Source organism: Dysidea avara, chromosome 4 (genome assembly GCF_963678975.1).
Source record: "Dysidea avara chromosome 4, odDysAvar1.4, whole genome shotgun sequence".
Classification (NCBI taxonomy): domain Eukaryota; kingdom Metazoa; phylum Porifera; class Demospongiae; order Dictyoceratida; family Dysideidae; genus Dysidea; species Dysidea avara.
The window spans coordinates 43,730,600-43,747,770 of record NC_089275.1 but is presented as its reverse complement, the minus strand read 5'-3'; the positions used below and the strand labels follow the sequence as shown (position 1 = coordinate 43,747,770).

At 38.4% G+C, this 17,171-nt stretch overlaps 2 protein-coding genes and 1 long non-coding RNA gene across 7 annotated transcripts in view; 1 reads left to right on the top strand and 2 right to left on the bottom strand.

Annotated features, from left to right (window-relative positions):
- Positions 1-17,171, bottom strand: part of LOC136252289 (protein NLRC3-like) — a 58,750-nt gene that overhangs the window by 39,889 nt on the left and 1,690 nt on the right. The window contains exons 2-4 of one of the 4 annotated variants that reach the window (XM_066044699.1): positions 15,811-15,952; positions 15,480-15,764; positions 6,754-6,879 (exon numbers count right to left, since the gene is read on the bottom strand). The exons of 1 other annotated variant lie outside the window; for it this stretch is intronic. In XM_066044699.1, coding sequence (XP_065900771.1) covers positions 6,754-6,879; positions 15,480-15,764; positions 15,811-15,847 — 448 coding nt within the window. In that variant the 5' untranslated portion in view covers positions 15,848-15,952. Of the gene's footprint in view, positions 1-6,753; positions 6,880-15,479; positions 15,765-15,810; positions 15,953-17,171 lie in introns of those variants that run through there. 2 more of the 4 variants (XM_066044700.1, XM_066044701.1) reach the window with 2 other exon arrangements.
- LOC136252287 (uncharacterized) lies at positions 8,215-9,376 on the top strand. Its single transcript, XR_010699447.1, has 2 exons — positions 8,215-8,339; positions 8,533-9,376. It is a non-coding gene; the product is annotated as an uncharacterized lncRNA (long non-coding RNA).
- On the bottom strand, positions 9,240-12,887 carry LOC136252286 (uncharacterized). 2 transcript variants are annotated; one of them, XM_066044696.1, is made up of 7 exons: positions 12,457-12,887; positions 12,359-12,406; positions 11,684-12,309; positions 10,935-11,536; positions 10,782-10,884; positions 10,329-10,628; positions 9,240-10,282 (listed from the first exon to the last, which is right to left on the bottom strand). In XM_066044696.1, exons 3-7 carry the CDS (start codon positions 11,789-11,791, stop codon positions 9,365-9,367), a joined length of 2,031 nt encoding a protein of 676 aa, XP_065900768.1. In that variant the 5' UTR covers positions 11,792-12,309; positions 12,359-12,406; positions 12,457-12,887; the 3' UTR covers positions 9,240-9,364. The 2 variants fall into 2 exon arrangements, with proteins under 2 accessions (XP_065900768.1, XP_065900769.1); XM_066044697.1 differs by lacking the exon at positions 12,359-12,406.

Here is a 17,171-nt window from a genome sequence, read left to right as displayed (position 1 = left end):
AGTAGAACGGGCCTGATCCTATGCTGTAATCAAAAGACCCTCTGTATTACTATCATTATATCTAGGCCCGGGACACATAAAACCACGACAACCACCAATGGGACAATTTACTAATGAGGCATGTACAAACAGTGCATGCATGGCCAGCACAGTGTGTGTGGATGGAAAAGATGCACATACACAGTAACACATACAGTAAACATACAGTAAATGATATTATATGCAATTACAATCCTGAGGGTCTGCATTATATTGTCTTGATTACCCCAACCATGGAAGACCACATGATGAGTTGTCACCCCTTCTGCATGATTCTCACAAAATGAGATGCAAGTGTATGTTCTCACATCTTTGGTATTGAATGAAGCTTAAACATCTACTAAACAGTCCATAAAATTTACAAAATTTGTGTCACTCCTTTTGTAATACCAGTTGTTTAATGAGGATGTGTCAGGGTACTGGATTAAGACATGGCTTCTGGAGTTGCCAACTTGATGCCATGGACAAAAATAAATTTTGGAGAATAAACAGCTGCACAAAGCTGATACTGTGAAAGATGGCAGTGCCTTCAATAGGAAAAAAAACCAATACCAGAATATAATGGATATGCTACCAAGAACAAGTACTATTTCTGTATGTGGTAGCATTGAAGACTATAACTACGTATAGATCCCGTGTGCACTAAGGTGTGGTCCAGTGTAAAGTTGCTACAGCTTCAGATATCACAATGATTTATAGGGGATTTCGGAGGGAAATGAGTACCAATCATTCTATTGCAAAAACTTTCCCTAGGTGAGATAACTCACTATGCAACAAGTATTTTCTGTACTTTACCTAGTAACTTATTTTTAACAGTGCTCCTCTGTTTTTCGGTATGATTACTTAGCATTACATTTTTTTTTAATTCCTAGCATGGAACAATTATGCTTTTTTACCATCAATAATGGCAGATGCGCCATTTCAATGATGTAATAAAGTGCCATGCATTGAGTGTGCACAGGGTCTATAAATAGTTTAAGGTGTGTAGGTAAATAGACAGCAGCAAGTACAACCACACAGCAATTATCAGCCTAAGAGCACATTTTGTGTATGTTGTGTTTGTTATTGTTATCTTCATCAGTTTGCATGGGACATAATTATTTATAGAGCTTCGTCTCAAAGTGCATGTCAGTGATCTCACTCCTGGCTTCAGGTTGAGAGATATGCATTATCACACAAACTTATCAGCTGAAAACTGTGCTTTCTCCACACAATGGTTTGCCAGACCCAATGGCTTGGCCATGAGAGACTACTGGTACATAGCTGAGTGCTGGTACATCAATGGTGCGGCAATGGCATAATGATGTGTAACACAATACTGTATAACATACAGTAGTTACAGGAAATGCACATTATACTGTAGAAAACTATGCAACAATGCATTATTGGCAAAACTGAAGATGAAAATAATTCAGCTAGCAAGCCAGGTAAAGGATGAACAGAAGTATATAAAAATAATACAAACAAAATGAAAACATACTCTTAATCTTTTTCTTCACACGGAGTGCAACTACTGGCACTTTGTCGCACCTGGCATGGCGACTTGGAACTTACTGTATGTGCCACCTGGTAAATAAAGAGACACTAGCCACAAACAATCAGTAGTCCAGTGGCCCTTCTCCATGGTTGTTAATCCTTCAAGTCTGGTCATTGTGAATGGCAGGCGTGGCACTTAATTAGCTGCTTTGTATAGGGTGTTATATAGAACTATACATCCGTTCAAGTGTCATAAGTATTATACAATTGTGCCTTCGTTCACAGACAAATCTATCCCTGGCTAGTACATGCTTGTAGGTCTCATAGTTTTCGAGAACATTATTTATTCATGATGTAATTTATCTACATTTCTTATTATCTTTAGTACTTGGTGGTATAATTACTAGGAGTTCCCAGATCACCAGTACCTGGAGAAGTAGTTACTGTTTATGATGAGAATCATCCTCATAGTTTGTGGAAACTTGTTAAAGGATGATCAGATAAGTGGAGCTGTACTTGATGTTGTTACTTATGGGAAAATTTTAAACACTCTGCAGACTAATAATGCATTTGTATCCACTTGAGGTTGTGTCAAAGTCCAAACAGACCTTGTTGGTTTAGCTAGCTGCACACCACACTCGAGTACTCTAATACAACAGTCACTATAATACAACAGTCATGTATGCATGATATTCTAGAACAGTCACTGCTATAATAAAAAACTAAACAAGCTAGTATTTTTTTTAAAAACTGTTAATTTAAAAAAATAATGAAGTAGGGATCTATGCAACAAAAGTAGTGAAACAAGAGATGAATGATGGTGTTACAGTATAGCTCGCTGGGAAAGTCCCTACTTCGGCACATTAGCTATAACAATATTATTATTTTATTCAGTGCAAAAGTAGGGACTTTCCACTGAGCTATGCTGTAATACCATCATTCATCTCTTGTTTCATTATTTTTATTGCATAGATTCCCTACTTTTTTAGATTAACAATTTTTAAATGCTAGTTTTTATGAAAAGGTCAACTTTACTAATAAGGTCAGCTACACAAAGTTTCTCTGTTAAGCTTTCTTGACCGCTAAGGGGTAGTTCTTCACACATATAAATGGCGCTTTTGGTCTGGATTGACATGCCCATATCCATCACAACAAGCATAAGTACAGTGCTGTCTTTCTTACTAGCCAGCTCTACAACAGGTAAATAAAGTTCTTCAAGAAATGCTGGTAGTTTATATTCATGAATATCTACTTTCTGTGCTGCTCACCAAGTTGGCGCAACTTTTCACCTGAAAATTTTATTGGCTCATAAGATATTGGATCAGGTATACAGTACATTGGTTATTTTGGAAGTTGTAGTTTGATAACAAATTGCACTCATCTCTGTAGCACAATTTGTGATGTGAGACTGTGACTATTTCAGACTTCTTGGAAATGTAATGATTCCTGAGTACTTTTATTCCAAAGATGCTATTCGTTGTCTGATTTGACTTTAGGTAAACACATGGCTCACTGCATATTGTTGTACAACATTCTCCATCATCTCAATGCAAAGACATCTGAATTGTAAAAGGTAGGCGAATGGATGGTCTGATGCAAACTTGGTATGTCCCACTGTAAGATAAATAAAACGTACAGTCTTTAGTTGCACCATTTCAGAAGCCCATGCTACCTATTATTGATTTTTGCAGATCTTAGCACTATCAAGACAGAAGCAAATAAATATGATGTACCCAATCATCAACATGTGCTTGGATAAAGTGTAGAAAAAGGTTATTGTATATGATCAGTTGATTTGCACCCAGTTGCCACTTCATCACATAAGTAAGTATACTGTCCATGGTCAATATTCTCAAAGACATCACAAACCAGCTTCATCATATAATAGGTCTTGGATAGTTGTGTAAATTCACGGCAGTAAGGCAAATTTTTTCCCATCATATAGTCTGCACTTACAAAAGCACAAAAATTTTTCTTGAGTTCTTATTGGTGGATTAATTGCTCAGTATCACAATTTTATTGCTACAACAATCTAATTTGTATGCACACAGCTTTAGTATCTGACAGCGTTGAAACCGGGTCGGGTCATCCGGGTCACATTTTCTCCGGGTCATCTGGGTCTGACCCGGTTTACAATTTATCTGGGTTTGACCCGGATTGGATCACGTGGGAAACAAAATTGTTCGTTTGACGACATGGAAACTTATAAACGCCATTGCGTAGCTCTTTCGTGAGCCACGCCCACTTATCGCATTACCAACATACGCTCAGCCACGCCCATTTGTTAGTAAGTGTAGCATGTAGCACGAAACTGAGGGTATCTATGGGGTGAGGGGTAGCTATTGTCAGTAGGTGAAAGTCTTCTTTTTTTTTTTTTTTGGTCTTCAACCTACAGCTAGCCTGAAGTTGCAATATTTACTCAACACGAATCGAACGCTCAAAATGTGGACTCGTTCGCTCGCTCGAGACTAGCCGAAACTCGTCTCGGCTCTAATTAATCCGGGTCAATCCAGGTCACATCCGGGTCTGACCCGGATCCCGAGGGGTCACCAACTCACGAAAAAGTGGTACGGATTTCAAAATCTTGAACAAATTTCTCAAGATTTCACGGGTTTCAAAAGATTTCGCAAAATCGAACGAGAGCTGCAAAATCTGATTTTAAATTACAGGTTGGTGTAGAGTGATAAGTTCTGAAATCACCAAAAAGTAGTGAGAGAAAGAAACAGAAGTTCAGCAGGCATGTAAGAGCAAAGCCTCACAAAATTGAGAGGAATTGTGAAGCCATATAAAACCAGGAGTAAAGCCTTGGCATAACTATTAAATGAAACCTTACAAAACCAGGAGCAACTCGCAGCTGAAGCCCTACAAACCAGGAAAAGGCCAATCATTCAGGGGAAATCCCGTGCGAAACCCCTCAAAACCAGGAGCAACTGTCAAAGCTCTATCTGGTGTGAAACCCCACAAAACCAGGAGCATCTCAGTGTATGCTTAAGTTGTTTTTGTAGTTGGTGTGTTGCTAAGTTTATGAAGTTTTGCTAAGTTTATGTTGCTAAGTTTGCAGTTTGCTAAGTAAATCCATTCTTACTTTTGTGCAGGAGCAGTTTGCATGAATTCCCCAGGTTTTGTTTGGCTTCTTTCCCACAGCTCCTGGTTTTGTTTGGCTTCCACAACTTGCTTAATATAAATCGGCTTCTTTCCCACAACTCCTGGTTTTGTTTGGCTTCCACAACTCGCTTAATGCAAATCTGAAACGGAGAGGAACATCGGATTTCATTCTCAATTTAATTCTCTCCTGGTTTTGTATGGCTTTTTTCCCACAGCTCCTGGTTTTGTTTGGCTTCCACAGCTCGCTTAATACAAATCCGAAACGGAGCGGAACATCGGATTTCATTCTTAATTCGATTCTCTCCTGGTTTTGTATGGTTTCTTTCTCACAGCTCCTGGTTTTGTTTGGCTTCCACAACTTGCTTGATACAAATCCGAGGCGGAGCGGAACATCGGATTTCATTCTTACGTTTGTGCAGGAGCAATCTGCATGGATTGTCCTGGTTTTGTGTGGCTTCTTTCCCACAGCTCCTGGTTTTGTTTGGCTCCCACAACTCGCTTAATACAAATTCGAAACGGAGCGGAACATCGGATTTTATCGATATACTTTTGGACAGTTTGCATGGATTCTCTCCTGGTTTATGTGGCTTCTTTCCCACAACTCCTGGTTTTATTTGGCTTCCACAACTCGTTTAATAATATAAATTCGAAACGGAGCGGAACATCGGATTTCATTCTCTCCTGGTTTGTGCGGCTTTTTTCCCACAGCTCCTGGTTTTGTGCGGCTTCCACAACTTGATTATACAAATCCGAAGCGGAGCGGAACATCGGATTTCATTCTTACTTTTGTGCAGGAGCAGTTGAGTGTAAGCTACGGTACCAGAACGAGTATAGAATCAGAATCACAATAACAACATAAGATTTTGTATTTCAGGCAGGATTTTACTGGAGGTGTACGAGATTTCGAAGCAGTTGGTGACCCCTCGGGTCATCCGGGTCAGCAGTAGTGACCCGGTTTCAACGTTGGTATCTGAAATGGGCTTTTGATAATACTCTAATCCACCTTGAGCTTCTTCCTTATATACGTTCTTTAAGAAGAGCTATGTAACATTCCATAGACTGCTCTTGCTCACAAATAGATTCTTCACTAGAATTTCCACACTGTTTCAGTCATTTAGCTATTTGTCATGCTCTTGCAAAATCTTTATTGTATTCTTCATATTTGTCACAATAATCTGACTGCGTAGGGAATATCCCAACATAATTATGGCCAATGTTGCTTTAGCCATGAATGAAACGTGCCAACAAATATTGTGGTCAATCCTTCCTAATCTAGAGTATGGTAACTCGGCACTTGAATTTTTTTGACAAAACTTCAATACTTGTCCAAATTAATACAAAAAGCTCACTGTACACATGTCTCGTGAGTCCTACCTTAGAATATACATGTACGTACTGTCAGTGCATCACACTGTAAGAATGACATAAAACTCATTGAAGCTGTACAGAGGAGAGCGGCTAGATTTGCTGTTAACTACTATTCAAAATACCGGAGTGTTACAAGTATGTTACAACAACTTGATTGGCCCACCTTCTATGACAGAAGAAACCAGATAAGGTGATGCACAAAAATAATTCATGAACTTGTCTATATCCAGCAAAACTTACGTAGGTCAAGTCAAAGAAAGGCTCTAGTGATCAGAATGACAGTATGCAGAATGAGATGGTTGACAATTCAGTTTCCTGACCTGTATGGGCAATAGCTCAAAGAGCCCGGCAGCAAGTGCCAGAGTGGATAGCTGATGCAGATCAAACTGACAATACAGTGTATGTATAGTAAATGTATGCTTTGTTGTAATTAGGTAGCCACCTGAAAACCTCAAAATTTACCTGGGGTCAACTTGAGGGGAGTGTTATGTAATTGCAGTGCATAAAAGATTGCACGTGACGTTACCTCGTGTTACAGTGTAGTAGCTGGTGAATCACTAGTCAGACGACAAGCCACCAGGGATCTCTTATACCAAGTGGGCTTGCCCATGCATAGACAACTTTGGTAATCATGGCAGCTTTGGTGATTTGACCATCATTACATTGCAAGATACAGCCCTGAAAATCACATATGACCACACCAATTCTACCCCCATAATCACCAATGGTTGTATTAGATAGATATCATATACACATTATAATTACCTGATTCAGGACTGACTGATCTCTTCATTCTTTCAGTTTTTCCCTTCTTGGATTTTGTTTTCATCCTTCCTCTCTCAGTAACTACTGTCGCATCAGTTGAGTCATCAGTAGATGATGAATGATTAACTAATGTGAACAATACTGGATCATGTGATCCTACTTTACACAATGATATACTCGGTGTTGTAATTATAAAGTAATGTATATGTGCCTGATTGTGTAAAACTGAACTTCTCACACACAAACTCTCAATGGCAATAACTCACCAATCTTACCAGCTACAAAGCATCTGGAGTACAAGAAAATTAAACAGCCTTTTTTTTAAAATTGCCATTATAGGTTTCCATAAGCAAAGCTGTATCACATATGCAAAAGTGTCTACTGAGGTGGTAACTTGGTATGGCATATCCACACGCCAGCCAGTGAAAAAGGTGTACCTTTACAATTCAGGGTTGTGAGGTGGTCAAGAAATCAGCAAGGTAGTGAAGATAACCAGTGTTAACCATGACAGCTAGCCTCATGCCAATTGCATTATTGCAATGAATTAACATTAATAAGTACACAGAAAATTTGGAATTTTCAACTAGAGTAAGGACCACAGCACATCGATAAAAAGTACTGAAACAAGCTGGAGTAGTGCACGATATTAAATCACAGTCAAACAATAAGAAGTGTCATATCCCTACTGTGCATTTCCATAATGGTATCTTGAGCACAGTAGAGATATAATGCTTCTTATTGTTTTACTGTGATTTAATATCATGCACTACTCCAGCTTGTTTCAGTACTTTTTATCGATGTGCATACAATGCATTCTTCATGGACTTACCGGTGTCCTCCTTTGTGTCCCATTCTAGTCTCGCGTGGCCAGACCGCTGTTCCGCGCAGGGGCTTATCGATTGTAGATTATAAGCGCCCGCGCCGAATAGGGTCTGGTACACTTCCAATAGGCCAGTTGTGTTCGCGACCCAGCAAAATGTTGGGTGTAAATTATTTCCATCCACCTATAGGCGCCAGATAGATTTTATTTAAGACTTAGAAATGGAAAGGACTGCCCATGTCTGTGGAAGTTCGTCTATTATAGATGCAGCAATTGAAGATTCCATTCAAGATCTAGGTTTAGACACCATCAAACCCAAGCAGCGCGATGCGATACAAAGCTTCTTGTCTGGAAATGACATGTTGGTTGTTTTGCCGACTGGTTATGGGAAGTCTCTCATATATGCAGTTCTTCCGCTGATTTTTGATAAACTGAGAGGTAAGACTAATCAGTAAGTAATTTGGTTCAGTGGTTTTATTTTACTTACAGGGTGCCAAAAGGAAAGCATTGTTTTAGTTGTAAGCCCTTTGACAGCCCTGATGATGGATCAAAAAAGAATTTTATCTCAGAAAGGCCTATCAGTGGAGTATGTTGGAGAAAAACTCGAAAACATAGATGATGTATTGAAAGGCAAAGTACAGCTTGTGTATATCAGTCCAGAAAGTTTACTGGGCAATGCAAAGATCAGGAAAATGTTGTTGACTTCTGTGTACTCCCAAAACTTAGTAGGATTTGTTGTAGATGAGGCTCACTGTGTGAAGATATGGTAAGCCAGCTCGTAGCCGGGGTGTGGCAACTTCCGAGATATCTGATACAGTTCCACCACATGTTTTTGATTTATAATTTGCTATAGCAGTAATTACAAGGGTGAAAGGGGTGTCAGACCTCTTTAGTGTACCACCTACACTTTTAGGTAGACGTGATTAATTTTAACTACACATTTGTTTTCCAAAATATAGGGGTGACAAGTTTCGGAGGACGTTTGCTGAGATAGGGACAATCCGGAGCTTGATTAATAAGGAAGTAAACATTCTTGCTCTCACAGCCACTGCTACACATGAAACAGTGAAGAGTATCTTTGAACGTTTGTCAATGACTAATGTTACAATGGTCGGACTTCCTCCTGAGAGGCCAAACATCAAGTACTTTGTTGTCCCTATGCCTAAAATGGCTGATCTTTGTTCAATACTAGCTCAGGAGCTTATAAGCATGAAGGTTGACATGCCTAAAACAGTTTTGTTTTGTCAAAGTTTGCCGCAGTGTGGTGATTTCCATGTAAGAATCAAGAGGCTACTAAAACAGAACATTGCTATACCACCAACAGCTCCCAGTATATTTCCTTTTCGAATGCTCAGTCTTTTTACATCGGCATCTAGAACAGTGATACGGGAGAAGACCCTACAAGAATTCTGTAAAGAAAAGACCAACTTAAGGTTGATCATTGCCACTACTGCTTTTGGCTTGGGGGTGGATTGTCGAGATATAACTCGAATCATCAACTGGGGTGCACCCAATTCCTTGGAAGAATTGGTTCAAGAATCTGGTAGAGCTGGACGAGATAGTAGTGAGGCAGAATCCATTTTATACTATGGGAAAGGAGCCATGACACACATTTCAAAGCCCGTTAAGATTTATGGAGAGAATCAATCTCACTGTAGAAGAACGCTCTTGTTCAAAGATTTTCTTTTCAGTGATGTTGACAAACACGATATTGTTGCATGTAGATGTTGTGATTTGTGTGCTCGATTGTGTGTTTGTGCTAAGTGTAAAAACAATAATTAAAATACAATTTTAAAGATCTAAGTTTATAATTTTCTCTTTAAGCCACTCAGTCACTGCTTTCCAATCAAATGTTTGGAATAAAGGACTCCTCTTGTACGATTGGAGATTCTGTTGACTACTTTCACTGAACACATCATCTGACACCAATTGAGATACTATCATAGCCAAATCTTTTTTAAATGCAGGAAATGTGTGATAGTCCTTATTCTTACTAGCATCAGCCTCATCTTCAAAACGACCACACAGCTTATTGATAATGCCCAGTGTACGTCCTACAGTTTGTATGCACTGGGGCTTCAAATTTGAACCCAGGTTCTCCATCATAGACTTCACACGCCCATTTAAATGTTCCATATGTAGATCGCAAGCTATATTGTGTCCAATTCTTCCAACAGTATTGATAGTTCTCCCCCACTTTAGCTCAGTAACCTGTCTAGGTGACATCACCATAGTCTGAGATAATAATTTGAATGCTTCCAAAGCATAATTTCGGCGGCCAGTATGTTTAAATACAGGCATCAGAAACCGCCAATATCTAATAATGCGATCGCCATCACCCTCTTGTACAGCATCATGGAAGCCATGCCACAGCAAGCCTAAACTCATGACATCCAGTGCACAACTGTAGTCAGTTCCTTTGGGTGGTGTTTTTGAGTTGCTTGAGAATAAATTCATCTTGATCCAATTTCGAACTACGCATTTGGCAACATCATTGCAAGTAAAAACTCTGGATGGCTCATCTTTCATAAGCTTTGTGGCACCAGCAACAATGTACCCGTGCAACACAACCATCAAAAAATCTTCTGTTGCCTTCATGCACTTAGAAGGATCACTCTTAACGGCAGTACGGTTGATTAAGTTCCTAAGTTGATACAGCGTGCCTTTATCTTTACTTGACTTCTTGGTGTATAGTCGCTTCCACATTGCCTGTAGTATATTAGTAACACTTGTACTCAAATAATACACCTGTTACCTGTAATAGACACATTCTAGCATGCCAGTCAGCAACAGCAGGAACAAAACCCTCCAATCGATGTAAAGCTGATGTGTCATCATCCCGTAATGTAATGGCACCTCTAGCACGAGCAGCAGTTAACTGATCACCAAAAAGCAAGATCTTGATTAATCTTGAGTCATCAACTGTATAATCTTTTCCCTCTACAGACACTGTCTTGGTTGCAACATGCACTGGAACATAGTTACTCAAATCATCTAACACCTCAGTCATTTCCTTCAGCAGAGCTTCATTCTTCAGAATCACACCAAGTGGTACCTAGATGCAGATAGATATTACATATATCACAAGTATCAGAAAATTTAGATTACGTCGCCTACAGTATATTATATATCTAATACAACAAATCCATGACACATAGCTATCTACTGTACAAATTTTATAGAATCAGTTATATATGAATATACATACCACTTCAGACTTGCAAGCCATTTCCTTAGAAAATGCACTGGGGATATGCCATGTCACCAAACTTTGCTGATCCTTGAATTGCTCCATGCTTTGCACCAAAATCCTACAATAATCAATGTATTACAAAGAGACACTAAGCAGCAGAATACACACCTTGCTACTAGGGTTTCAAATTCACTGAGTAACTTCTCCACATCATCCGAGCTAGGCAAAAAATTATCAGGATATATGTCAATAGAAGAAGGACAATCATCTGATATTTCAGCAGTGTTGACTCTATTCTGCACAGCATATGAATGAAAATAATGCAATGACCGTGTAGTACGGTCATGACGTTGGAACGAAGGCCGTACATTCTTATCTATGTTGTCCCCTACTATGACATATCCATTCACTGGCTGGTTGGCAGAAACAGTTAAGCTGATCTCATCAGGGCTAACTGGTGACTGGATCAACATAGGACTTTGGTGCACTTCTGCTGCCGTGACACCGTTATCATGTCTTGGATGGCAACTCTCATTTATAGCACTCTCAGTATTCGCATCTTGCAAATCATTTAGGTCAAAGTCATCGTCATCATCCAGATCAAATTCATCATCATTGTTGAGATCAAAGTCATCATCAGATAAAAAATCTCCAAATGAAGAGTCACTGCAGCAGCTGCTATCATCATCTTCGTCGCTGTCGTTTCCATCATTTGCCATATCCAAACAAAGTAATGGGTCACTATTGGCCCGTGGCTGGTCATCGGATACCTAAAAGTATTTTAATTTCAATGCTAATAACCATTATTTTTATTTTATTTTATTATAGTGCTAAAAGTCACCTGGTCCTACAGCCTGTTAAAGATGTTAAGACGATAAGGTGTGTTTAAAAAGTTTGAGATTATGAACATGTCTAACCTTAATAGTCATCAATAGCTTGTTCACCCAAGATATCACATCTGCATCATGATTATCAGACAGTTTTCTAACAGTGTTAGCAGTTGCTGTCACTGATACGGTGATCATAAATGGTTGTAAGCATCGAAACACCTGTTACAAATAGTAGAAGAGTCATTAAACAGACAACATTAATACCTGCTTGTGTACTCCATTTGCATATAACATCATTGACACAGCCTTTTGAACTTGGCAAAGTTGCTTGCATTGCATCTTCAATACCATCGAAACTATGAAACAGATAAACTTCTCCTTAGCATTAGGCAGTAGATCATGTAGGAACATCCAAAGTGTAGGAACAGCCTCCTTCAATTCTAAGCCCAATAATTCCCAACTAAACTTTTCAAGTTGTTTTGGAGACTCCCTTAACATTGATTTATGTGTTGGAGAATTCAATACCTTCATCTCTTCACGAGCTTTATTGGCCATTGCTTTTATTGTGCAGTCATGTACTGTAGGTCCTCTGACTCAACAACTTTCTCTGATGTAGCATTGTACGACTTTCTGCTTAGGGATGTTACAATTGGTTTACGCTTTGGTGTAATACGGTGGTTCCTTACGCGGCCATCTCTGCCTTTAATCTTCACCTACAAAATAATGATTTCGATAGATTTTTAAACATGCATAGCTACTCACAGTTACTTCTGGAGTATTGGGTCCTGTGGATACTGTTGATGTGGTGTTCTATTTGACAATTTAGTATAGGAGCATACTGGTACATAAAAATTGCTTACTATGGCTTCATTTTCATCAGCTTCTCTTTCTTGATCAGGTTCCCCTAGTTGGGCAGTCTCAGCAGATCGCTTCTCTCCTGTGTGTGGCCTGGAACAAGACAACTCTGTCTGTGGTGGTGCACTTAAATTAGAAAGAATGTCAGAGGATAGCTGGTTAACTTTCACAACAGCTTTGTTGTAGTTTATCAAGTTTCTCTGACAATGTGCACAGAAGTATGCCTTTTCTTCAGTTAGCTTCTCAAAAGAATTCACTGACAATCCTGGCCATGTGGCAAAAATAAGTCGATTCAAAATCGCCAGCTCATTTGAACAACTGTTTGCCTTTCCATATAACAACTTGCGGTATCTTCGAGAACCGTCAGTGTCACACTGAGGCTGTAAACACAGAGCACAAGACTCCATCTACCTTGAGTCCATCACTCAAATACAGGCGCATATGATCTAAGACCAGCACGAGTTGGTCAACGCCATATTACTGTTAAATAAAGTGCGAACACAACTGGCCTATTGGAAGTGTACCAGACCCTATTCGGCACGGGCGCTTATAATCTACAATCGATAAGCCCCTGCGCGGAACAGCGGTCTGGCCACGCGAGACTAGTCCCATTCATCTTTGCTGACAACAAAAAGTGTCGATTTGGCAGTAGCCCATGATGGTTTCCCTTCGTAATGGAAATTGTCCGTATTTTTCATAGTGGCTATATTGATAGCAGAGGTGCTTTTCAAACAGTTCTTGATTTGTACTGCTGTGTAATGGATTGAACATAGCCCACAACAAAGCGTAATGGATACTTCACTTTTCAGACAATAATTGATATAACTGGGGGGCGCGGCACCATTTCTTTCTTTCGGTATGCGTGGATTGCAGAGGTGCTTTTCAAACAGTTCTTGCATAATGCGTTGAACATAGCTGACAACAAAGCATAATGAATATTTCACTTTTCAGATGATAATTGGGGCGTGCGGCACCATTTTAGATGTGGTATGCATGGGTTCACCAGTCATAATAATTATTTACAAAAAAAGTTAACAAACAAGCACACAGAAAAATTTGGAATTTTCAACTAGAGTAGGGACTATAGCAACGGTATGCCAAAAGGCACCTGTCGGGCTGGAGTGACGTCGAACAGTGAAAAATTAAGCCCGTAGCCTTAGCCGTTATCGAGTTACGCTTGCCTGAAGGCATCAGTCAGTCAGTTACTCAGTCAGTCAGTTAGTAGAAATTCCATTAAATAATTAAAAAAAATTTTTTTCCATAGCAACTTGTTGAAAGCGTTTCGGGTCAATCTGAAAACTTGTTTGGGTTTAGTTTTACTTCTAACCAATACTGCCTCATCGTCGTCAGGGAATATTGAAACTGGTTTTTGGGTGATGTTATCTGTGGGCCACACCTACTCCTTTGTGGTCCCTACTATACAGTACTATCATACTATTGAAACAATTTCTTTACTACCACTTTCATTTAATTTTATTAAGGGCTACAATTCATAGTCAAAAAAATGGATTTAAATCAATCCATTTTTTGATTCAGTTACAAAATTAAGTAAATCATTAAATTAATAAATTTAATAATTTACTTAATTTTGCAAATTAGTTTAATTGTAGAAATTGAAAGAAGTTGGGCTGTAGCTGTAGCCACTTTTCTGCTAGGTTTGCCTGAATGCAGCAGGCAGGCAGGCAGGCAGGCAGGTGGGTGGGTGGGCAGGCAGACAGATGAAAATTCAAATTCTATATCCGGTCATCTGTAATTTATCTTCTTGCTTTAATGCCTCATTTGATGTATTAATTAAAGATGATTTTGTTACGTAAGATGCCTCTAGGATGATATTTAAAGGTGGCATGCGTCATTTTAGGGGTGGTCCCTACTTTATATATGTACTTACCTAACCGCAGGTGAGTGTATATATATTTTAGTGCTGAAATGAATGGCAATATTTAGTATTTGAATAGTTGTGAACAAAACAACTGAATATTCGATTATTCTTTAAGCATGAGTAAATACTGATATCTTTGTTGGGCAGTAAGGTAAAGCCTGATAGCTATTTCTATCTCTTCCAAGATGGAATTTTTCAGTATGAATACTAGTGATGTGCGATATATCGAAAAAATATCGATTTCACAATAATTTTGTCGATATAGTTATCGTATCGATTTTCGATACTACTTTAGCAGATTTCGATATTTATCAAAAGGTAATATTTTGCGATAATTATCGAAATATCGAAGAAAATCTACAGCATCTAGTGTGTGATTGTGCAATCACGTTAGAAATGAAGGTTAGTGCTACACTATCTAGCCACTTTAAAAACTTGTCTACCAGTTTACTAGGCTTATTATTAGTTTTATGCAATAGTTTTAGTGTGTAAATTGTATTTCAAGCATATTTATAAATATCGTCTGCCCACGCAATTACACCACCCACAAAATTTAAAATTATCGAAAATCAAATTTACCCCAATATCGTATCGATATCGTATCGAAATAAAAATCCTGATATCGCACACCACTAATGAATACACCACTTTGTTCACGATCTCATGCTTCTAGGTTGCCTTTATCACAGCTTACGGCAGTGCTAAAGATTATTCGAATAGCATGTTTACAAATCGAATTATGTCATAACCGAATAATCATTTCAGCACTCATCTGTTCCCAGGTAGGTACATACATATATATATATATATATATATATATACTCACTGGTGGTTTGAGGGCTTTGTGCTTAACTATACACCTGGCGACTTGTTTGAAGTTTCATGTGATCATGGTATATATACAGCAACTATACACCTACTGTGTATGTATGCATATTCAGAGTAATATAATGAGGTATCTTGTGTTGTTTGCTCTGCGTGCTTCAAATCTCAGTCATGCTTCTAACTCCCAATCACTATTCTGTAACTCTTCTGACCATTCTGTATTTGGCATAAAATCTGCTCTTTTATAACATAAAGCAACCCCAAATAAATTTCCTGCTTCCCATTCACTGCCCAGATATACGTATTCATAAAATCTATTCTTACCTTGCTGTAGCAGTTGTTTAATGTTCCTGGCCACATCATTGAGTCCAATAAGTGTAAGAGCTTCTATCACTTTATCCCAACTAGCTAGCTCATCAGTTTTCATCCATTTACTAAACATTTTCCTACAACATATTTTGATGTCATTCTTCATATCAGCTGCTTCAATTGTGTCTAGTTCATGTGCATAATCTGGGTCCAGTAACTGTAACCCTAATTCATACCACTGGTTAGAGACAAAGGGTACAACATGATTTACTAAATCTCTCAGTATAGGACGATCACAACCTACAGTATCATAGATAATGTTTATATATGACAGTGTCACACTTACCACTTGCATTGATCCGACTCTCTCCAGAAGTAGCCATTTCTTTGTTATACAGTATGTATGTATGTAGCTCTAAAATTACGCACTGAAACCTTTGTCTATATAGCTACTATGAATAATCTTCACTGAAGCCTTGCGCAGGCCCCTACATACATATAATAGTAATATAGTAAATTTTCTTATTACCCACAGTAGAGATGCAACAATACAGTGTGTAGATGTATCGATATATTGCCTCAGATGTATCACGATACAGCGATATATTGCGCGATACAAAGTGGAGTCTAAGCAATGATATATGTTCTTTTTTGTTTTTTAAGAGAAATAAGTGAACTAAATTTTCTTCGAGAAGCATTACATACTACTCAATTTAACCACAATGTACAATAATTTGATTGTCAGCCATGTTAACAAGCCACGATGTGTCGATATATCACGATACGCGATATATCGAAACAGTTTGACTTTGTGTTGATGCAGCGATATTGTCTTAAAATGATACGATACGCGATATATCGATATATTGTTGCATCTCTAACCCACAGTATACATGCATATTTCTATAATCAAAATGCACACTATAAAAATGACTTGATTTTTGAAAACCATCAATATCTGCACATTCATTTTATTGGTTCTTTGTTGTCTATAGAGACAGAGGAATGGACTGGCTAAGTTTCAGCTTAATAAGTTCAGCAGTGTGGGAAATACAGCATTAGAAATCACCACAGCATAAACAAATGTCTATAACTCAGAAACCCTCTGATCTATGGAGGGATTTTGAACTCCCTATGAAAAGGTGAACATGATGATATCCAGGATTTATCCATTGGAGTGTTCATTCACTAACGAATAAGGTGATAATAACTTGCATAATTTTTTTCTAAAAACTTTAATTTTTACCCATTGTTTTTAAACGTTTTATTACAAAAGTACTATTGTGCATATACCAACGGTTTTCCCAGATTCTGTCACATATGTAATGACAATCAGCTACTGTAATAGCAAGCGTAAACATTATACATTATATCATATTATGAACTCTGGGTAGTACAGTACTAGTGGAACCTCAGTTCTCTGAACTAAGGGTATCCTAACTTCAGTAATCAAAATGATAGTAGTACTGTGTCCCCTTCGCTGTAAAAAAAAAGGCACATCCAAGAAACTACAAGTAAAGTAACTGTAACCCAATATAAAAACAGCTCAGTTGTAGAAAAAAGTCAAATTAAGGGTGCGACCAAGAGTGAATGTTGATACAACAGACAATATGCATACCGAAAACATTCTAATAAGCACGTGATCTTTTGACGGTGAATTAAGTGCGAATTGATTCATAGCGTGGCAGTATCAGCGATTCTTACAGA

Bases quoted from the DNA above. Each gene is read 5' to 3' on its own strand.
- LOC136252286 (XM_066044696.1), bottom strand. From the start codon at position 11,791: ATGATCACCGTATCAGTGACAGCAACTGCTAACACTGTTAGAAAACTG. The intron at 10,629-10,781 runs GTATGTATATTC...ATCTGCATCTAG, and splicing joins TGGCTTGCAAGTCTGAAGTG to GTACCACTTGGTGTGATTCT. The intron at 10,283-10,328 runs GTAACAGGTGTA...AATATACTACAG, and splicing joins CTAGAATGTGTCTATTACAG to GCAATGTGGAAGCGACTATA.